This window comes from Sturnus vulgaris, chromosome 5 (assembly GCF_052056855.1).
Source record: "Sturnus vulgaris isolate bStuVul1 chromosome 5, bStuVul1.hap1, whole genome shotgun sequence".
Classification (NCBI taxonomy): Eukaryota; Metazoa; Chordata; class Aves; order Passeriformes; family Sturnidae; genus Sturnus; species Sturnus vulgaris.
In genome coordinates, this window is record NC_142247.1 from 73,468,237 (window position 1) to 73,490,941 (window position 22,705).

At 43.3% G+C, this 22,705-nt stretch overlaps 2 protein-coding genes and 1 long non-coding RNA gene across 7 annotated transcripts in view; 2 read left to right on the forward strand and 1 right to left on the reverse strand.

The window, feature by feature from the left end:
- LOC148223795 (uncharacterized) overlaps positions 1 to 4,349 on the forward strand; it is an 11,657-nt gene extending 7,308 nt beyond the window's left edge. The window contains exon 2 of the long non-coding RNA XR_015804150.1: positions 3,107 to 4,349. This is a non-coding gene — a long non-coding RNA (uncharacterized LOC148223795). The remainder of the gene's footprint in view (positions 1 to 3,106) is intronic.
- ANKRD16 (ankyrin repeat domain 16) overlaps positions 1 to 7,433 on the reverse strand; it is a 13,108-nt gene extending 5,675 nt beyond the window's left edge. For 3 of the 5 annotated variants that reach the window (XR_015804147.1, XM_088166074.1, XM_088166073.1), the window contains exons 1-5: positions 7,337 to 7,428; positions 5,176 to 5,517; positions 4,080 to 4,300; positions 1,426 to 1,468; positions 546 to 654 (exon numbers count right to left, since the gene is read on the reverse strand). Coding sequence is in view for 4 of the 5 variants with exons in the window: in XM_088166074.1 (XP_088022200.1) it covers positions 546 to 654; positions 1,426 to 1,468; positions 4,080 to 4,300; positions 5,176 to 5,507 (705 nt within the window). In the remaining variant the exon portion in view is untranslated. Of the gene's footprint in view, positions 1 to 545; positions 655 to 1,425; positions 1,469 to 4,079; positions 4,301 to 5,175; positions 5,518 to 7,336 lie in introns of all 5 variants that reach the window. The other 2 variants (XM_088166071.1, XM_088166072.1) reach the window with 2 other exon arrangements.
- Positions 7,434 to 7,549: 116 nt separating this feature from the next.
- FBH1 (F-box DNA helicase 1) overlaps positions 7,550 to 22,705 on the forward strand; it is a 31,604-nt gene continuing 16,448 nt past the window's right edge. The window contains exons 1-8 of the mRNA XM_088166070.1: positions 7,550 to 7,573; positions 11,317 to 11,526; positions 13,353 to 13,858; positions 15,095 to 15,225; positions 16,627 to 16,756; positions 17,735 to 17,925; positions 20,114 to 20,209; positions 21,390 to 21,484. Coding sequence (XP_088022196.1) covers positions 11,319 to 11,526; positions 13,353 to 13,858; positions 15,095 to 15,225; positions 16,627 to 16,756; positions 17,735 to 17,925; positions 20,114 to 20,209; positions 21,390 to 21,484 — 1,357 coding nt within the window. The 5' untranslated portion in view covers positions 7,550 to 7,573; positions 11,317 to 11,318. The remainder of the gene's footprint in view (positions 7,574 to 11,316; positions 11,527 to 13,352; positions 13,859 to 15,094; positions 15,226 to 16,626; positions 16,757 to 17,734; positions 17,926 to 20,113; positions 20,210 to 21,389; positions 21,485 to 22,705) is intronic.

Here is a 22,705-nt window from a genome sequence, read left to right on the forward strand (position 1 = left end):
ATCAGGGATTTTTGGGAGACAGCACAGGAGAGAGGGAGGGAAGAGAGGAGCTCTGGATAACTCAGGGATGGATATTTCCATGTTATCCATGGAGCCTCCACATCGAGTCCTGGCATTCCAAGAGCTGCCTTTGGCTCTGGCACAGCTGCCCCTGGAGCACTGGGAATGTCCTGTCCCCTCCTGCCACTGCCTGCTGTCACCATCCCATTCCAAAAGCTGTGCCTGTCCCTGGATCCCTGGAAATGTCCAAGCCCAGGCTGGATGGGGCTTGGAGCATCCTGGGATAGTGGGAGGTGTCCCTGCCATGCTGGAATGAGATGATTTTTAACCATTCCAGGATTCCTGCAGAGGAGCTGATCCCTGATGACCTCACTCAGCAAAATCCTTCTCACCTCCAGGGGGAATTTGCCTTTTGACACAATTTCTCTCTTTACAATTTGGGAATTTGTTTCCTTTCACTCCAGTCATGATGAACACGTGGATCCCCTGTCCTGGCAGCTCTGGCTCAGCTCCTGGCAGGGGCAGGGAGGAATTTTGGCACCCACCTGGTGTTTTTTCAGGAGCAGCCTGGCAATGCCAACGTGCCCATTCTGGAGGGCATCCATGAAGGGAGTGACCCCACAGCTGTCTCTGCTGTCAGCTCTGTACTGGCACCTGGAAATGACAGGAAAAAAACCAAAACAAAACAGGACAGAGCTGTTGGCAGCTCCAAAATCCTTATGAGAGACTCTCAGCAGCTGGGATTGAAAATGGAATATATAAAAGCCATGGATAAACCTGTCCTGGTGTTTTAGGGCCTGGGGAATGATTTGTGGGGGGTTTTTTGGGCGTTCAACTCTTTTGGGTTCTGCAGATCATTTATAATTCCCTTTTTTCCTGACCAGAGGGTTTCCAGAAAGGCACTGGGAGCAGGGAATAACCAGACCCTCAGGGAATGAGGTACAAAATCAAGAGCCCAGCAATCTCATTCAGTGAAATGAGAGAAAACCGAATGAAAACTGAATTTAGATCACAGAGCTGTTTATGCTGGGCCAAGCATGGAGAGGTTGGGATGAGCTGCAATTCCCAGCTCTGGGAAGGGAACAGAGCTGCTTCAAAGCCATTTCCCAGCAATTCCCCAGGAAAAAAAGGATAAGGCCAGCCTGGGGGAAGCAGCTCCCAGGAATCCCTTTGGTCATTGTCACATCGGAGGCACCAGGGATGAATCAGCAGGGAAAACAAACCCAGGGCCGAGTTACATAAACTGGGATTTGTGTCATAACCGAGAGGGAGCCCATCCCGAGGGAATCCAGCTGGGAAAAACCTGGAGCAGCCTGGGAATGAGAGGGCAGGGCAGCTGTGCAGTGCTTGGAGCAGCACAAGCATCCTTTGTGTCCCGATCCAGGCAGGGAATGGGGGAGGAAAAGCTTCAAGGAGCCTGCTTACCGTTCCAGGAGCAGCTCCACCACCTGGGAACAGCCGTGCATTGCTGGGGAAAAACGGGAAAAAAACCGGGGAAAACGCAGATTATTGGTGGTTTTGTGGTATTGTGATCCTACAGTGAGGCACACTCGGGTTGTCGATCCTTTTGGGATGAGGGAAAAGGCCCCAAGGGGTTGTGATCCCATCCATTTTCTGGTGGGATTGTAAAAAAAGGCTTCACTTCCTTTCTATTTCCTTTCCCTTCTAGGGAAAAGGGGTGGAATGGGCACTGCCTGGCTCTGTCTGCCACGGAGCTCAGCTGGAACAAAGAGGGTTTCTCCCAATGATTTGTTCATTCCCCAATTGGGATCTGGGAGAAGCAGAAGGAACACAAAGCAGGCAGCTGGGGAAATGCTGGAGAACATTCCCAGCCCTCCTCAGCCACTCCCATCTCATCATCCTCACCCTGTCTGAGGGAAAACAACAACAGAGGGGGAGGATTTGAGCCTGAGGGACTGAAATATTCCAGCTTTTTCTTGATTTTTTAAACATTTCACTTCACACAGCTTTGATCCAGCTTTTTTTTTTTTTTTTTTTTTCCCCTATCCCTGCAGGTCATTTTGCAAAATAAATGGGATGTATTCAAGAGAAAAATAATATCAAACCAAGGCTGGAGCTGCTCCATCAGGTGATGGAAAAAGGGTTCCTGGGAAATGTGTGTTCCCAGGAACAACTTTTAGCTGGAATCCCAGTGAGAAATTCCCAGATTTTGGCTCTTTGCTCCTGTTCCCTGCCTGTTCTTCACCTGAGCTGATGGAAAATCCAAGTCATGGGAAGAAAAATCCCTGCAAGCAACACAATTCCACCTTTTCTCAGGAACAGAGACAGGGGAAAGCTGGGATCCACAATCACCTCCTCCCAATTTTCTTCCCTTGGGATAGAAGAAGCAACAAAGCTGAAGGAATCAACCCTTATTAATATAAAAAATAATTGCAGGAGGGAGATAATGACCCTTCAGCAATCCAGGATGGCAGCTGGCCTGGTCATGGGTTAATGTGCTCAAATCCACACCCCTGGGATGGAAATCCATGGAAATTCATGGAAATGGCAGCTTGTCCTGACATGATTTCCCCTGGCAGCTCCAGCACCATCTCTGGCCCCTCACTCCTGCCTCAGGAACTGGGAAATCCACTGGGATAAATTTGGGATATCAGGGAGCAGCAGTTTGGGATCAAATTGCACTGGGAGCAGTGGGGGGGGGGTTAAGTCATAATTCCCTAATTCCATAATTCCAGCCTTCCCCCATTCCCACTCCAGCTGCTGCTCCATCAGGAAATTCCAGAAATCCACCCAAACTGTGGATTGGTGGCTTTGCCAAAGAAAAGACAAGTGGAGACACCTCTAGGAAGCAGAATCCAAGATCCCAATTGTATTCCCATATCCCAAGGCAGGGAGAAAACTTTGGGTCAATGTCCAAATTCCTCCTTTTCCCACAGGATCATCCCAAATCCCAGAGCTCACCCTGCTCCTGAGCCTGTCCCAGATCCCAACCCAACATCCACCTCCTGCTGGGACAGGAGCTGCCCAGCTCCATGGAAACAACACCTGCAACTGGGCAGGGATTAAAAAAATCAGGATCAGCCACTTCAGGCAGCCTGCTCTGATCCCACAAACCACTCATTCCTTGTTTTTTTTCCATTCCCAGGTCAAGCACAAGGACTCAGTGGTGCCCAGGGGCTGGAATTGTCACTGCTGATGAGCCAAGAGTGATGGAACAAAGGCTGGAAAAGCACAGCAGGGGCTCCTCCCAACACCTCGGGTTTTTCCAGGGAGACAATCCCGATTTAAATTCTTTGGGAAAGGAGCTTGGGTGGCCAGGGCTCATGTTTCCTGCTGAGACCTGGAATACACAGCCTGATTCCCACTCTGGATGTGGTCTGAGCCCTTCCCAAAAATCCTGAGGATGGCTGGGATTTCCTAAACCTGCCCATTCCCTTTAAATATCCCTTAAAAGCAAGGAAAAGGGAATTGGACATGGTGGGCTCCAACAACAGCTCCTGTGTATTCCCTCCCCTTGGCAAAAAGGCCCTCTGGAATTCTCACCACGGGATGACAGCAGGGGCACAAATTCCAAAATCTGGAGTTTATTATTGGAACCATGGAGTCATTCTGGTTGGAAAAGTGCTCAAGCCCAACCGTTCCCAGCACTGCCCCGTGTCCCCAAGTGCCACATCCACATGGATTTGAAATCCCTCCAGGAATTGGGGACTCCAGCAGCTCATTCCAATGCTTACATTGCTTCTTTCCATGAAGGGATTTTCCCAATATCCAACCTGTTATCCCAGCTTGAGGATGTGATAAAGAAATACATCCCCAAAAGGTTCCTCTCTCTGCAATTCCTGAAAGCCCTGCTGCTTTTGGAGCTTTTCCAGGAGCAGTTCCCAGCTTTACACAGCAGGAAGGAAAATCATCTCCACATTCCAAGTGAAGGGAGCTCAGATCCATCCATGCCAGGGAGAGATGAACTTGATCCAAGGATCCCCAAGAAGATCCCAGGATGGATCCACCTCTCCCTTTTCCCTTGACTTTTTCCTTCTCCAAATTAAGCAGGAGCAGCATCCCTGTCCCACTGTGAGCTGTTGCACCTGGCAGATTCCCTGGATCCGTGCCTGCTGTACCTGCTGTGTGCAGAGGAGTTCTCCCCGTGGTGCTCTCAGTGTCCCAGCACTTTGGGGACACATCCAGGAGGTACTGGAGCACCTCAGGGTGTCCTTCCCTGCTGGCAATGTGGAAGCAATTCCAGCCATCCTTATTCCTCAGCAAAGGGTTGGCTCCGTGCTCCACCAGAGTTTTGATCACTTCCAAGTTTTTCCTGGTGCAGGCCATCATCAGGGGAGTCCTGGAAGAAGATAAAATAAAATAAATAAAATAAAATAAAATAAAATAAAATAAAATAAATAACCTGGGGAAGAAGGGAAGGATCCAGGGAGAGCTTCCAGAACATTCCAGGGAATAAAGGGGCTCCAGGAGAGCTGGAGAGGGACTGGGGACAAGGGACAGAGGGACAGGACACAGGGATGGATGGGATCTTGGGAATGAGGAATTGCTGGCTGGGCTGGGATTGCCAGAGAATCCCTGGAATGGCCAAGGAAGGATTGGAGCAGCCTGGGATGCTGGGAGGTGTCCCTGGAATGAGCTTTGAGGTCCCTTCCCAGCCAAGGCAGTGCAGGATTCTGGGATTCAGGAGACTCAGAATCCATTGCCAGGGATTGGGATGGAAAATGGGGAGAGAAAAGAGAGGAGAAGGGAAGGGAGAGCCTTCATGGTTTGCTGAGATTCCAAGGGAAGGCCCTGGATCCATCAATTGCTTGGAGAGGAGATGGATCCAAGCTCAGGGTCTGGAGAGCTGGGAATTGGCAGCCTGGAGAAGGGAAGGATCCAGGGAGAGCTTCCAGAACATTCCAGGGAATAAAGGGGCTCCAGGAGAGCTGGAGAGGGACTGGGGACAAGGGACAGAGGGACAGGACACAGGGAATGGCTTCAGATTGGGAAAGGGGAGATGATCTTGGGAAGGAATTCCTGGCTGGGCTGGAATTCCCAGAGAAGCTGGATCCCTGGAATGCCCAAAGTCAGGCTGGACATTGGGGCTTGGAGCAGCCTGGGATAGGGGAAGGTGGCACTGGATGATCCTTAATCTCCTTCCCATCCATTCCACGATCCCAACCACCCCCTCAGGCAGCCACATTCCCACCTTCCCCACCCAATCCAACCTACCAGTCAGCCTTTTTCAGGCAGTCCACGCTCGCCCCTCTCTGCAGGAGGAAGGCCACACATTCCTGGTGTCCCATGGAAGCGGCCTCGTGGATGGGCCTCTTGTAGTCCCCATTGGCCACCTCCATGTCCATCCCCAGCTCCAGCACCAGGAATTCCAGCACATCTCTGTGTCCTGAGCGAGCTGCATGGTGCAGCAGGGAGTCACCCAAACGTCCCCAGCGCCAGCTGAGAGCCTCTGGAATCTCATCCAGCCTCAGCTCATCCCGTAGGAGAGCCAGGTTTCCCTCCTGGACCAGCCTCAGGAGCCGCCGCGGCCTCCCCTGCTCTGCCATGGAGCCCGGCCTGAGGGGAAAAACACAACAAAATCGGGATTTGGGGGAATATCCTGGTTAGTTGAAGGGGTTGGGATAAGCAGGAATGAGGTTTTCCTTCAGGAAAAGCAAAACCTAGTGTGTACTAGCAGAAAAACGGGAATTTTTCCCTCAGGAAATCCACAAATCCCACAGCATATCCAGGTTTCCCTCCTGGACCAGCCCTCAGGAGCCGCTGGGGCCTCCCCTGCTCTGCCATGGAGCCCGGCCTGAGGGGAAAAACACAAAAAAATCGGGATTTGGGGGGATATCCTGATTAGTTTGAGGGGTTGGTAAGAAAGCCTGGTGTCTACTAGCAGAAAAATGGGAATTTTTCCCTCAGGAAATCCACAAATCCCACAGCATATCCAGGTTTCCCTCCTGGACCAGCCCTCAGGAGCCGCCGGGGCCTCCCCTGCTCTGCCATGGAGCCCGGCCTGAGGGGAAAAACACAAAAAAATCGGGATTTGGGGGAATATCCTGATTAGTTTGAGGGGTTGGTAAGAAAGCCTGGTGTCTACTAGCAGAAAAGTGGGAATTTTTCCCTCAGGAAATCCACAAATCCCACAGCACATCCAGGTTTCCCTCCTGGACCAGCCTCAGGAGCCGCCGGGGCCTCCCCTGCTCTGCCATGGAGCAAGGCCTGAGGGGAAAAACACAAAAAAATCGGATTTGGGGGAATATCCTGGTTAGTTTAAGGGGTTGGGATAAGCAGGAATGAGGTTTTCTTTCAGGAGAATGAAAGCCTGGTGTCTGCTTCCAGAAAAATGGGAATTTTTCCCTCAGGAAATCCACAAATCCCATAGGAGATCTGGGTTTCCCTCCCGGACCAGCCTCAGGAGCTGCTGATTTTCCCTCAGGAAAAGCAAAGCCTGGTATCTAGTTCCAGAAAAACAGGATTTTTTTCCCTCAGAAAATCCACAAATCCCATGGCACAGCCAGGTTTCCCTCCTAGGCCTATCGGCTTTCCCTCAGGAGAAGTAAAACTTAGTGTCTAGTTCCAGAAAAATGGGAATTTTTCCCTCAGGATATCCACGAACTGGCCTCTCCCTCAGGATGAGCAGGAATTTCCTTGTCTCTCAGGATAATTAAAAATATTCCTTTAGAAAACAGGATTCTGGCCTCTCCTTCAGGAAAACTAGGAATTTTCCTCTCCCTCAGAAATTTAGGAAGCAGCCACCCCCCCCCCCAATAAAAGCAAAAATTCCATTTTTCCTTAGGAAATCCAGGGTCTGATCTTCCCCTTAGGAAAAACAGAAATTCCCTTTTCCTTCAGCAAAACAAGGAATCAGCCACTCCATCAGGAAAAACAGAATTTTGTTTTTTCATAGGGAAAACCAGAAATTGGTTTCTCCCTCAGGAAAAACAGGAATTGCTGTTTTCCCTCAGGAAAATCAGAAACCAGCCTCTCCCTCTGGTAACACGTTTCTCATTCTCTTGGGAAAACTCGAAAATTCTTGTTCCTCTTAGGAAAACCAGAAACCAGCTAGAAATCCATAATTTTTCCTTCTCACTCGGGAAAACCTGAAATTCCCTTTTCCCTCTGGAAAATGAATAATTTCCTTTTTCCTGCGGACAGCCAGACATCAACTCCTCCTCCAGCAAAAGCAGAAATTCCTTTTTTCCTCCCAAATGAACGGGAAATTCGCCTTTTCCCTCAGTAAAAAAGCAGAAATTCGCTTTTCTCTCAGGAAAAAAACAGAAATTCCCGTTTCCTTCGGGGCTCCCTGGAAGGGGTCGTTCCCGCAGCCCGGGGATTCCTCCCCCCCCCCCGTCCCATCCCAATATTCCCACCCCAGCTCATCCCAAACCTCGGGATTCCCGCGGAAAAATTCCCGGTTTTTCCAACACACCCGCGCGCCGCGGAGCCCTCGTGACGTCACACGCTGTGCGCGTGACGTCATCACAAGGGGCTGGCAAACATACTCCGCCCAACCCGGAAGTGCTGCGCTATTAGAGAACGCTGGAGACGGCGCCGGCTTCTGATTGGTCGGTGTGGAAGGGGGCGGGGCCGGCGGAGAGCGCGGGGCCGCGAGCGCCGGGAGCGGGTGAGGCTGGGGGGGACGGCGAGACCATTTCTGGGCAACGGGGGGGAATAGGGGGGGGCAGGGGAGGGATTTCTATGGAAATGGGGGATTTTTTGGGAATATGGAGGCCTTTGGGAATGAGGGAATCCTTGGAAATGAGGGATTTGCCCTCAGGGGTGCCATGGCAGTGGGGGGCATTGATATCCAAGGGGGTTTTGTCACTGCGCAGCACCTTTGGCGTTGAGGGCGCCTTTGAAAATGGCGGCTCCTTGAGCGTGAGGGGACCCTTGGAATTTGAGGGAATTTTTGGAATTGTAGGATTGGGAATTTGGGGACCCTTGTTAATAGGATGGGGGAGTGAACAGGGATTAAAAAAAGGAATTCCTTGGTGTTGAGGGGCCCCTCGGGAGTGAGGGAATTCCTTGGGATTGGTATTGAAAGCGCCTTTGAAAATGGCGGCTCCTTGAGCGTGAGGGGACCCTTGGAATTTGAGGGAATTCTTGGAATTGGAGGATTGGGAATTCGGGGACCCTTGTTAATAGGATGGGGGAGTGAACAGGAGTTAAAAAAGGAATTTCTTGGTGTTGAGGGGCCCCTCAGGAATGAAAGAATTCCTTGGGATTGGCACTGAGGGCGCCTTGGGAATGGCGGCTCCTTGGGCGTGAAGGAACCCTTGGAATAATTCGGAATAATTTGGAGAATCCTTGAAATTAAAGGGTTTGGTAAAGGGATATGGGGTGGGGGAGTGGCTGAGAAAGGGTTAAAAAGGGAATTCCTTGGCAATGAAGGAATTCTTGGAATTGGGGGTTTGGAAATGAGGGCGGTGTCCCCATGAGATGGGATTTGGAAAAGAAAATAGGGAACAGCTAAAACTTTTTCTCAAATATTCCTTTTTCTCAAATATTTCCTTTCCCCCAAATATTCCTTCCTCTTTCCCAAATATTCCCTCCTTTCCCCCAAACATTTCCTTCTTTATCCCAAATATTCCTTTCTTCCAAATAAAAATATCCCTTGTTTTCCCCAAATATCCCCTTTTCCCCAATATTTCCTTCTTTCTTCCAAATAAAAATATTCCCTTTTCCTAAATATTCCTTTTCCCAAGTATTCCCTTTTCCCAAATATTCCTTTCTTTCTCCCCAAATATTCCCATCTTTCCCTAAATATTCCCTTTTTTTCCCCCCGAATATTCCCTTTTTTTCCCCCCAAATATTTCTTTTTTCCCAAATATTTCTGGTCCCTCTGGAGTTTCCCCCATGCTCTGATCTTTTCCCAACTGGAATTTCATTTCCTGCCTGAAATTCTTCATGGCATGGAAGCCACAAACAATGGGAAATTTTGGGAAAACAGGAAAAAAAAATTTAAAAATTGGGATACACGTGAAGCCTGAGCGAGAAATTCCATTTTTTTTTATAGAATCCCGGGATAATTTAGGAAAAAAATAATTCAGATTATCAAATCCAGCAATGCCAAAACCACAAATCTATATTTTGTTTTTTTTTTTTTTCTTTTATTTACCTTATTTTCCATATTTTCTGGAAATCCCGGAGGATTTTTTTTTTTTTTAAATTGTGGCTGCAAATCTGTTAAAGTGCAATAAAAATAACTAAAAATTAATGAAAAGAAACGAAAGTGAAAGTGCTGATGCAGGCAGGAGGGAGCGTTCGGCCATTTTTGGGTTCTTCCCTGAACTTTTTTTTTTGTGGAAAAAAAAAAATTGAATTTTGTGGATTTTTTGGTGTTTTTTTTCGTTTTTTTTTTCCTGGCCAGAAGAGAGGAGTTTGTGCCTATTCCAAGTAAGGTTTGATTATTTGATTGGAATCATTCCCGGGATAATTTCGTGCTGCTTCGTAATTGCATATGGGTTTAATTTCCTTTCTAATAGATTATCCTGGATTTTAAAAAAAAATGTTTTCAAAGTTTAAAAAGGGATAAAAGGGACAATATCCAGCACTAGGGTACTTGAAATAATTCTTTTATACTTATTTTAGCGCATAATTTAAATGCAAGTTAATGAGAATTCTAGATATTTAAATATTTGGTAATTTTCTATTTTCTGGGAATTCTTTTGCTTGGTTTTGACCTTTGGTTTGTCTGCGTGTTGTCCTGTGGATTAAATTCATTTTATTTTTTTAATTATATGAATTATTTTTTAATTTTCTTCTCTCTCTGTGTTGTTGTTTTGACGCTTGACTGGAGACTTGTAGGAAATTCTTCTCCTTGATGGTGCCTTGATTTTTATCTTATCATTTAGATAAGGAATTCCACAAATATATTGAATTTACATAATTATTTTATACCGTTATCTGAGCCAGTTACATAAATAAAAACATTTAACATGATATAGTTTCTATTTTAATGCTATGTAAAGGTCTAAGATAAAAGATCTATATAAGTTAAAATGTAATAATATATTAATTTTATTACTCTTTATATAAGATATATAAAAGCTGACAGATTATATGATATCTATAAAGGATTAAAAGGGATTATAAAATGTGTATGCATAGATATATATACATTATTGTAATTATATAATGAATTAAATTATTTCTATTTACTCAAAATCAATTTAGAATTGTAAATACATATAAATGCATGTATTGCACGTATTTTTAATATTTTTAAATATATTTGAGTTGTAGGTTTAATATACAATATTTTATATATATTATATATGTACAAATACAATTTTTATATATTATGCATTTTATATTGTAGATCAGTATATAATGTTTTATATAATAAATATATTTCATTTCATTGTATTATATGTAGCATAATATATATTACATCAATTATTATATTTTATATATGTTGTACAAATTCATTATATAAATTATATCTTTTACAATATATAGTATAGTATTTAATATAGAATAGTATAATATATAATAATATATAATATTATATCTAATATAGTATATAAAAATATATAATTCGCCTAATGTATATTATATATATAATTTTCTATTTTTAATATATTTCTATAGAAAATATATAGTATTTAATATACATTATTTACATGTAGCTATACATAATACATACATTTCCTGTCTATATTTTATGTCTATTAATGTATATTATATATATTTTATTGTGCAAATTTATTTTGCAAATTACATATTATATATATTATCTATATTGTATTATCTATATTGTATTATCTATATTATATTATCTATATTGTATTATCTATATTGTATTATCTATATTGTATTATCTATATTGTATTATCTGTATTGTATTATCTATATTGTATATATTTTTATTATGTAAATTGTAATATATTTAAAATATATTGTCTATGTAATAGACAATATATGATATAAATATATATAACATATATAATATATTACATAAATATGTATAATATGTATAATACATATAATATATATTATATATAATATATATTGTATAATATACTATATATATTATAGAAATATGTCTCATATATAACATATATTTTGGAAATATGCATAATATATATAACAAATCTAATATAAATATTAAAAAACCCCTTAGTGAAAATCCTAAACCCCAAACCCTCCACATTCGGCTGGAAAAACCCAATTTGGTGCCGGCGCCTTGAGTGGCGCTGTTTGGATTTGGGGTTTTTTTCAATAATATTTTAATTTTTTGGGGGGGGATGCAAATGTGAATTTAGTTTCTCCTTGCCCCGCGTGCTTTCAGCACTGTTTGAATTTTATTTTTTTTAATTCCATTTTAATTTCCGAGGCTCAATGTGACTTTTCTTTCCGTGCCAGGCATGCGGCGCTGCCGCAGGAGGCGCCTGGCGGCCCCCGAGTGCCGAGCCCTGGCCGAGAGCCCCGAGGGCTCCGCGCCCCTGCGGCAACCGCTGGGAGGAGGAGGAGGAGGAGGAGGAGGAGGAGGAAGAGGAGGAGGAGGAAGAGGAGGAGGAGGAAGAGGAGGGCAGAGCCTTCATCCCGCCCGCAGCACACGCGCCCGGCCCGCAGGTGACTCTGGGAATTCACTCTCGCTTTTCTTTCAGCTCGTTTTTTTTTATTTTCTTTTCGTTTTATTTTGATGTTCCATTTTATTTTTTCATACGAATTTTATTTTAGTTTCGTTTTATTTTAATTTCATTTTTTTCATTTTGGTTTTCTTTTATTTTCTTTTTTTCTTTTTTCATTTTTTTCTTTTTTTAAATTTTTAAATTTTTTTTCATTTTTTTTCATTTTTTCCGTTTTTTCATCTTTTTTCATTTTTTTCTTTTTTTTTCTTTTTTTTCATTTTATTTTCATTTTAGTTCAGTTTTATTTTTTATTTTTATTTTATTTTCATTTCGTTTTTATTTTCATTTCATTTTTATTTTCATTTCGTTTTTATTTTCATTTCGTTTTTATTTTCATTTCGTTTTTATTTTCATTTCGTTTTTATTTTCATTTCGTTTTTATTTTCATTTCACTTTATTTTCATTTTTATTTTAATATAATTTTCATTTTAGTTTAGTTTCATTTTATTTTAGTCTCATATTTTCATTTTATTTTCATTTTATTTTCATTTCATTTTTATTATCATTTCCATTTTAGTTTAGTTTCGTTTTACTTCAGTCTCATTTTTTCCTTTTATTTTCATTTAATTTTTATTTTAGTTTCATTTTAATTTTATTATAGTTCCATTTTATTTTAGTTTCATTTGTCAATTTCATTTTACTTTAATTTTATTTTCATTTTATTTTCATTTTTATTAATTTTTATTTTATTTTAATTGTATTAATTCATATTTATTTTAGATCATACTTCCATTTCATTTCTATTTTTTTATTTTCTTTCTTAGTCTTTTTTTCTTATTTTTATTCCAAAATCCAAAATTCTGCTCCCAAATTCTTCTTCATTGCCTGATTTCCATGGAATTCACTCCCATTTTTCCCCTTTGTGCAGCACCAGCCTGACACCAAAATCCCAAAATCTCAAATTCTGATCCCAAATTCTTCCTCATTCCCTGATTTCCATGGAATTCCTTCCCACTTTTCTCCATTCCCTGATTTCCATGGAATTCCTTCCCACTTTTCTCCATTCCCTGATTTCCATGGAATTCACTTCCCCTTTTCCCCTTTGTGCAGCCCCAGGCTGAACTGGGACAATCCCACATCCCCCAAATTCCCCAAATTCTTTTCCATTCCCTGATTTCCATGGAACTCATTCCCATTTTTCCCCTTTGTGCAGCACCAGGCTGACACCAAAATCCCAAAATCCTGATCCCAAATTCTTCTTCATTCCCTGATTTCCATGGAATTCACTCCCACATTTCCCCTTTGTGCAGCCCCAGGCCGAGCTGGGACAATCCCAAATATTCTTCTCCATTCCCTGATTTCCATGGAATTCCTTCCCACTTTTCTCCATTCCCTGATTTCCATGGAATTCACTTCCCCTTTTCCCCTTTGTGCAGCCCCAGGCTGAACTGGGACAATCCCACATTCCCCAAATTCTTTTCCATTCCCTGATTTCCATGGAATTCACTCCCACATTTCCCCTTTGTGCAGCCCCAGGCTGAACTGGGACAATCCCAAATTCCCCAAATTCTTTTCCATTCCCTGATTTCCATGGAATTCACTCCCACATTTCCCCTTTGTGCAGCCCCAGGCTGAACTGGGACAATCCCACATCCCCCAAATTCCCCAAATTCTTTTCCATTCCCTGATTTCCATGGAATTCACTCCCACATTTCCCCTTTGTGCAGCCCCAGGCTGAACTGGGACAATCCCACATTCCCCAAATTCTTTTCCATTCCCTGATTTCCATGGCACTCACTCCCCCTTTCCCCCCCCCGTGTCCCCCAGGCCAGCAGAGGAACATTCTGGATTTCTTTGGGGTGCCCAGGCCCCCCCAGCTGGGCCCTGCAGGGCTGCAGAGCTGTGCCATGAAGGAAGAACAACCTCGGGATCCTTTTTTTCCCCCTGCATTTCACCATTCCCTCGGCACCACCTCCTCCCTTTCCCTCCATTCCCAACACTTTGTACCAGAACATTCCAGGAAAAGAATTTTTCCAGCTGCTACAACCTCCACAATTCCCAACCCAGAGAAGCTTTTGGGGGAAGAAACTGAGGAGAAAATTCCCAAAAGGAGTGAGATCAAGCAGGAATGGCAAGAGCTGGAAGTGGAACCTCTTCCAGATCCCCACTTTGGCCTCCTGGGCACTCGCAACTGGGAGATTCCTCAGGGATCCATGGATGATCTTCCTGCTGAAATCCTCAGGAATATTTTTGCCTTCCTGCCAGTGCTGGATCTGTACCAGAACCTGAGCCTGGTGTGTCATTACTGGAGGGAAATAATTCGGGATCCACAGGTAAGGAATGCTCTGGGGTTATCCCATGGGATCGTCCATGCTCTGCCTGTTCTTTGATCCTTTAAATCCCATCATTATTCCCTAAATCCAGAAATTTTGGGGTCTCCTGCCTTTTTTCTTTTTGTATTCTGGACCAAAGGTTGCTGCCCCATATCCAAAATCCATATTGAAGTCATCCATGGAAAAAAAAAAAAGTTCCTTCCCATCCATGTAAAAAAAAAATAAAATCTGGATGATCTCACAAAATCCCCCATGATTATTCCCTAAATCCAGCAATTTTGGGGTCTCCTGCCTTTTTTTTTCTATTTTTTTTTTTTTGGTCTTCTGGACCAAAAGTTACTGCCCCATATCCAAAATCCATATTGAAGTTATCCATGGAAAAAAAAAATTCCTTTCCATCCATGAAGAAAAAAAAGAAATCTGGATGATACTAGAAAATCCCCTATGATTATTCCCAAAATCCACCAATTTTTAGGTCTCCTGCCTTTTTTCTTTTTTTTTTTTTTGTCTTCTGGACCAAAAGTTGTTGCCCTATATCCAAAATCCATATTGAAGTCATCCACGGAAAAAAAAAAAAATGTTACTTCCCATCCATGAAAAGAAAAATATCTGGAAGATCCCACAAAATCCCCCATGATTCTTCCCACAATCCAACTTTTTTTTTTTTTTTTCTTTTGTTTTCTTCTAAAGTTGCTGCCCTGTATCCAAAATCCATATTGGAGCAACATTCCTTCCCATTCATTGGAAAAAAAAATCTGGATGATTCCAGAAAATCCAATTTCCACTGGTCTCTCATTTTTTTTCCCCCCTCTCTCTTTTTTTTCCCCTCTCTCTTTTTTTTCCCCTCTCTCTTTTTTTCCCCTCTCTCTTTTTTTTCCCCTCTCTCTTTTTTTTCCCCTCTCTCTTTTTTTTTCCCCTCTCTCTTTTTTTTTCCCCTCTCTCTTTTTTTTTCCCCTCTCTCTTTTTTTTCCCCTCTCTCTTTTTTTTCCCCTCTCTCTTTTTTTCCCCTCTCTCTTTTTTTCCCCTTTCCCTCTCATTTTTTTTTTCCCTCTCATTTTTTTCCCCTCTCATTTTTTTTTCTTTCCCCTCTCTCCCTCCCCATCTCCTCTTCCCACCCATCTCCTTTTTGAACCCCAGCACTCTGGGAACCCCCTGCCTTATCCTTTACCCCCTGTAATCCCATTTTTTTGGAATACCAGGAGGTAAAAACCCATTCCTTTGTGCTTCCCCCTCCAGTTTATTCCTTGGAAAAAGCTCTACCACCGTTATGTGAGGAGGGAGGCCTGTGCCCTGCAGAGAGTTGAGCAGATCCTGCAGGGATTTTCCATCCCCCAGGAGCCCCAGGGCTGTGTGCTGGGGCTGGTCAGGTGAGTCCAGTTTGCACCTGGGCACCCTCAGCTTTTCCTTGCTTTGGTATTTTTGGGTTTGGCTTCTAAACAAGTGGGAGATGTGCAGGGAAATGGAGGAGGAGAAGGGATTTTAATAGGGGAAAAAAAAACGCTAAAAAATGAGACAAAACTTTTTTTTTTTTGTATTCTGTTTGGACACAAGCTCATGGAATCATGGAATTATTTAGGTTGGGAAAGGCTTCCAAGACATGGAAGGGTCACCCATGTCCCCAAAGTGCCACATCCACAGGGCTTGGAAATCCCTGCAGGAATGGGGGATCCAAACCTCCCTGGGCAGCTCTTCCAATGTCTCCCAACCTCTTCCATGGAGAAATTTTCCCTAAAATCCAATTTAAACCTTCCCCTCTCCTCCTGTCCCTGTTCCCAGATCCCAAATCTCTCCAAGAATTCAGGGAGTTGTGCAGAGCCACAAGGTCCCCCCTGATCCCCCTTTTTCTCCAGCCCCTTCCCAGCTCCATTCCCAAGCCCAAAACTGATCCCATGATTCCAAGGAGTGTCCAGGTAGAGGATGAAATCTGGGAAGATGGAAAAGTGCTGGAATTTCTCTCCTGCCCTGCCTGGTGAGAAGTTGTAGAGACCATGATTCCATTTCCAATGAATTTTTTTTTTTTGTGCAGCACCAGGCCAAGCTGGTGCTCAAAAAAAATCCCAAATTCTTCTTCATTCCCTGATTTCCATGGAATTCATTCCCGTTTTTCCCCTTTGTGCAGCACCAGGCTGAGCTGGGACAATCCTAAATTCCCTAAATTCTTAATTCCCTGATTTCCATGGAATTCTTTCCCATTTTTTCCCTTTGTACAGCACCAGCCTGACACCAAAATCTCAAATTCTGATCCCAAATTCTTCTTCATTCCCTGATTCCCATGGAATTCCTTCCCACTTTCCTGAGTCTGCACTGATTTATCCCCCACAGCTCCCACCAAACCCAATCCCAGTAGAAATAAATCCTTGACAACCACAAGTGCTTTGCTGAGATCCCTGGAATTCTGTGTGCTGGAATTGGGTTTGGAGCACAGTGGTTTTGGCCTCTGGAATCATGGAATTCTTTGGATTGGAAAGAACCTTAAAATCATCCAGTTCCACCCTCCCTGGGCATGGAATTCCAATAAAGGAGCAATTTCCAGCTTAAGGGCTGGATACAGGAATTTATTTATTATTTATTTGTGTCAAAAAAAAAAAAAGGGAATTCTTGTCTGAGTGGGTTTTAGACCAAGAATGGGCTGGAAATCCATGGATTGAAATTCCATGGAAAACACAGCAGGGATTGATGGAATTTTCAGCAGTCACACTTTGGAGGAGCCACAATTTCCTTGGAGAGTCAATGCCTCGTTTTGCTTTTTTTTTTTTCCTCCTGCCCAGGTTTGTGGCATCCACAGGACCCAATGTGGATCCCAGTGGGGTTCTCCAGATTTTGGGAACTCATCCCCTCTTCCCAAAGGCTCAGCTCTGTGTCCTCAACAAATTCCCAGATTTACAGAGCAAGCCTGGGGTGAGTTTTATTTTTATTTCTGTTTATTCTGTCCCCAAACCTCTGGGTGTGTTTGTGGTGCCTCTTGTCACCAGATGGATTTGGAGGAAAATCCTGGAGTTGTTTTTATGGATTTTGGTTCATCTGGAATCGAGGAAAACAACTGGAAGTTGTTTTAGCTGCAGGAATGATCCCAAAATCCCCCCAAAAAATGACTTGGGAGCAGGCAGCAGTGCTCCAGTCACTCACTATTCCCCTGGGAACTCACTTGCAGGGGAAGAAAAATTTTTTGGGGGGAGATCCAAATTATCCATCGTGTCATTCCCATAAATGTGAATGGATAAAACTGGATGGGGTGCAAATATGGGACACATCCCTAACACGTCCCAAAACTCTTGTGTGAGGTCACTCCCATATCCCAAACCTCACTAACACATCCCAAACCTCCCACACCCATCCCAAAACTCTTCTTTGAGGTCACTCCCATATCCCAAACCTCCCACACCCATCCCAAAACTCTTCTTTGAGGTCACTCCCATATCCCAAACCTCCCTAACCCATCCCAAAACTCTTGTGTGAGGTCACTCCCATATCCCAAACCTCCCTGACACATCCTAAAACTCTTCTTTGAGGTTTTTCCCATATCCCAGACCTCCCTAACACATCCCAGAACTCTGCTTTGAGATCCCTAACACATCCCAAACCTCCCTAACACATCCTAAAACTGTTTTGTGAGTTCCCTCCCACATCCCAAACCTCCCACACCCATCCCAAAACTCTTCCTCGAGGCCACTCCCACATCCCAAACCTCCCTAATCCATCCCAAAACTCTTCCTCGAGGCCCCTCCCACATCCCAAATCCACCCGTTATTTGTGAGAATTCCGGTTTAGGATTCCCCAGCTCCCCGTGAAATTTCTCCACCTCCCAGCAGGATTTTGAACCTCCGGGATATTTTTTTTTTCCTTTTTTTTTTTTTTTGTCCTTTTCCTCCCTTTCAGCCCGAGAAGATGTGGGCCGTGGTGGCCGTGCTGGTGCTGCTGTGTGGCAGCATTGGGGACGTGCAGAGGTTGCTGGGCTGTTTGTGCAGCCCCCGCAGCCCCCTGGCCGTGCTGGATGTCACCGAGGTGCTGCACTGCATGGCCACGCTGCTGCTGGCCCTGAGGGACAGGAGCCTGCCCATCTCCAACAGGTCCTGAGCCCCCCTGGCAGCCCGGCCTGCTCCAGGCATGAGGCAGCTGCAGCTCACTTCCCTTCCTTTCCTTCCTCTTCTTTTTCCTCTTTGTGTCCTTCCCTCTCCCATTCGTGTCCTTCCCTCTCCCATTTGTGCCCTTCCCTCTCCCATTTGTGTCCTTCCCTCTCCCATTTGTGTCCTTCCCTCTCCCATTTGTGCCCTTCCCTCTCCCATTTGTGCCCTTCCCTCTCCCATTTGTGCCCTTCCCTCTCTTTTTTCTTTATTTTCTTCCCTCTCTTTTTATTCCTCTATTTTTTCCTTCCCTCTCTTTTCTTCCTGTCTTTCTTTCCCCTCCTCTTCTCTTTCTTTCCCCTCCTCTTCTCTTTCTTTCCCCTCCTCTTCTCTTTCTTTCCCCTCCTCTTCTCTTTCTTCCCCCTCTCTTTTTATTCCTCAATTTTTTCCTTCCCTCTCTTTTCTTTCCTTCCCTCTCTTTTCTTTCCTTCCCTCTCTTCTCTTTCCTTCCCCCCCTCCTCTTCTTTTTCCCCCTCCTTTTCTCTTTCCTTCCCTCTCTTTTTTTCTTCTTTATTTTCTTCCCTCTCTTTTTATTCCTCAGTTTTTTCCTTCCCTCTCTTTTCTTCCTGTCTTTTTCCCCCCTCTTGTCTTTTTTCCCCTCCTCTTCTCTTCTCTTTTCCTTCCCTCTCTCTTTTCCTTCCCTCTCTTTTTTCCTATTTTCTTCCCTTTCTTTTTATTCCTCAATTTTTTCCTTCCCTCTCTTTTCTTCCTGTCTTTTTTCCCCTCCTCTTCTCTTCTTTCTTACCCCCTCTCTTCTCTTTCCTTCCCTCTCTTCTCTTCCTTTTTCCCCCTCCTCTTCTTTTTCCCCTCCTTTTCTCTTTCCTTCCCTCTCTTTTTTCTTCTTTTTCTTCCCTCTCTTTTTATTCCTCAATTTTTTCCTTCCCTCTCTTTTCTTCCTGTCTTTTTTCCCCTCCTCTTCTCTTTCTTCCCCTCCTCTTGTCTTTTCTTCTCCCTCTTTTTTTTTTTTTCCTCCTCTTCTCTTTCCCCCTCCTCTCTTTTCTTCTTCCCTCTCTTTTCCCTCCCTCCCAGCTGCACTTGGGAATTCCTTTCTGGTCCTTCCTCTCTTTTTTTTTTTTTTTTTCCCTCTCTTTTTTTTTTTTTTTTCCCCTCCCTCCCTTTTTTTCTTCCTCTCTGGCATTCCCCCTTATCCTGTAACTCCTTTCAGGATACAATATTCCAAAAAAAAAAAAAAAACAAACCCTCCCATTTTTCCCAAAATAAAAGCAGGATTTAATGAAACTTCCTGCTCAGCTTTGATAATTTAATGTTTATATTACCTCCTCAAAACTGATTTATTTTACTTCATTCCAAGTCCTGGGAGCTCCTTTCCTCATGATCCTTTTATTCCCAAAAAAAAAAAAAAAAAATCTGACCAGGGAATCCTTCAGGATTGCAGTGAGGATAAGGATGAGGGACACAGGGAAATCCTGGGGAGAGAAAAAAAAAGAAAATATTAAAATAAATGAATATAATAAATTAAAAAATGAGGAATTCAGTGGCTCTGGAGGTTGTGAGTTGTAACCCAGCCTGTGGGACAGGGAAAGGTTCATCCCCTCCTTCCTGAGGGAATTTGGGAAGTTTGTTTGGAATGTTAATAATTGATAATTGCTGGATGAAGCCTTGGTCAGCAGCAAGAGCTGGGATCCAGGTTCCAAATCCAGGCATTTTACAATTCCCATCTCCTTGCACAAGGAAAAAATGGGAATTCCTCCTGGGAATAAGGAGGAAATTTGTCCTGCAGGAATTGCCTGGTGCCTGTTTGCAGTAATTAATGATTCTGAGGGTCCAAATCCTGCTGAGAGACACAAAATCTGCCCTGGAGGGGTGGAAAAAAGCAACAAAACTTCCCTAAAAAAGGGAAAACCACCGTGGGCAAAACCAGGTTAATTTTAAAGCAATTGTTGGCAATTAAAACCAAAGAATCTCTTTGCAGTGATAAACCACCAGGAATTATTATCAGAGTTAAAAAAAAAAAAAAAAACATTTTAAATTATTCATCATTTCCTGCAGAGCTTGAGGATTTTTTTTTTCTTTTTAATTATCCAAGATATTTAAGTGGCTGCAGAGTTTTCATTTGTTATTAATGATTTCTCAGTGGTAATTCCTGTTTTATCTTTTTTTTTTTTTTTTTCAGGATTCACTACAATATTTTTTACTGTTTGTCTCTGATGGAAAATTCCTCTGGAATTGTGCAGCCTGTGGAAGAGGGAAGAGTGAATTTGTTTTCCAGGTAATGCCCTGAGGAAATGCTGAGAATTCCATGGAATGGGGAACAAATAATTCCAAAACAGGAAAAAGGTGGAGAATGTTGCACAACCTCCACCTTACCATGAATTCCCAGAGGAAAATCAGGATTTGGGCTTTAAATGTGAAAAATTGGAATTGCTGAGTTAAAATTCACTGCTGGGTCTGGGAATGCTTTGGAATCACCCAGGGACACCTCCCACAGTCCCAGGGTGCTCCAACATTTCCTGGGACATTCCAGGGATTCTCTGGGAATTCCTAATTCCCAAATCTCCCCTTTCCCAACCTGAAGCCATTCCCTGTGTCCTGTCCCTCTGTCCCTTGGAGTCCCTTTATTCCCTGGAATGTTCTGGAAGCTCTCCCTGGATCATTCCCAGTTTTTTCTCTCCAATTTTTCAGTTTCAAATCCCCCCCCAAATTCCCAGGGGATCTGGGTCTCCAGCCTGGCCTGGGACATTTCCAGGGATGAGGCAGCTCCAGCTTCTCCAGGAATTCCATTCCAGTCCTTCCCCAGCCTGGAATTCCCAAAATCCCCAAATCCCAATCTCCCTTTTTCCTATTCCCTGTGTCCTGTCCCTTGTCCCTCTCCAGCTTTCCTGGAATTTATTCCCTGGAATGTTCTGGAAGCTCTCCCTGGCTCCTTCCCTTCTCCAGGAGAACATTCCCATCTCTCCCAATCAATCAGGAATTAAAACACCTCCCTGGCCTTTGCAGATCCAAGCTTGATTCCTTTTTTTGCTGCTGGATTGATTTAATTCCTCATTTAATTCTTTATCCTCATCTGGAGAATGAATTTATCCCATTCCCTTTCATCACTGAGGTCTAGCAGAGATAAAACTGGTTTTAATGAGCTTAAGGTGCCAAATTCATTCTTAAAGCATGGCCTAATCCCTTAAAAAGAAATTTTCCTTTATTTGTGTGTGATATTTTCCTATATTCCCTAAAAAAAATATATCCTGATATTTCTGATTTCATCTCCTGTATTTTCTTATTCCATACTTTTCCCCTTTTCCCGAGTTGCTCCCAAAATTGGATGGGATCAATCAATCCCTGTTAATTTGTTTTTATGTGGGAGGATTTCTCTTAGGGAATTTTAAAGGATTCATTCCTTTCCCATTTGTTGATTGGAATTTTTTCCCTGTTTTTTTTTTTGTTTTTTTTTTTAGTGGAAGGGCTGATGTCAGACTGACCCATGAGCAGCAGAGGATTTTAAATCACAAAATTGAGCCTGGCCAAACAGTGAAAATCATGGCATTTGCAGGTAAGAGCCCAAAATAATGGTGGAAAAATGACATTTTGGGACAATTCCCAATCTGCTCCTTCCCTCCTTCATCCCTCAAGGGATTGTGAGATCCCAGGGGGATCAGTTTGTGCCTCTGGGATGACAAAATTAAGGAGAAATCTGCCAAAAATGGAGGCAGAATAAAAACAGGGAAAATGTGGGACAGCCCTGTAGATCCTGGGGGTGGGAAAGGAGGAGGAGGAGAATTCCCTGGAGGAGAAATTCCTGAAAGAATGAGCCATGGAAAAGATAAAAAGGAGAAATTCCTGCAGGAACTGAGCCATGGAAAAAAAAAAAAAGGAGAAATTCCTGCAGGAATGAGCCATGGAAAAAAAAAAAAAGGAGAAATTCCTGCAGGAATGAGCCATGGAAAAAAACAAAAAGGAGAAATTCCTGCAGGAATGAGCCATGGAAAAAAAAAAGGAGAAATTCCTGCAGGAATGAGCCATGGAAAAAACAAAAAGGAGAAATTCCTGCAGGAATGAGCCATGGAAAAAAACAAAAAGGAGAAATTCCTGCAGGAATGAGCCATGGAAAAAAACAAAAAGGAGAAATTCCTGCAGGAATGAGCCATGGAAAAAACAAAAAGGAGAAATTCCTGCAGGAATGAGCCATGGAAAAAACAAAAAGGAGAAATTCCTGCAGGAATGAGCCATGGAAAAAACAAAAAGGAGAAATTCCTGCAGGAATGACCCATGGAAACTAAAAAAAGGAGAAATTCCTGCAGGAATGACCCATAGAAAAAACAAAAAGGAGAAATTCCTGCAGGAACTGAGCCATGGAAAAAAGATAAAAAGGAGAAATTCCTGCAGGAACTGAGCCATGGAAAAAAGATAAAAAGGAGAAATTCCTGCAGGAACTGAGCCATGGAAAAAAGATAAAAAGGAGAAATTCCTGAAAGAATGAGCCATGGAAAAAAGATAAAAAAAGGAGAAATTCCTGCAGGAATGAGCCATGGAAAAAAGATAAAAAGGAGAAATTCCTGCAGGAACTGAGCCATGGAAAAATGGATCCAGGCTGGAATTTGAATTTCCTAAATCTGTCTCAGGGAAGGTTTAGGTTGGATATTGGGAAAATTCCTCCCTGCAAAGGCTGGAGAAATCCCCATTCCTGCAGGGATTTCTAAACCCTGTGCATGTGGAACTTGGGGACTTTGGATGACCTTGGAATTGTTGGGCTTTGACCTTCAAGGATTTCTTT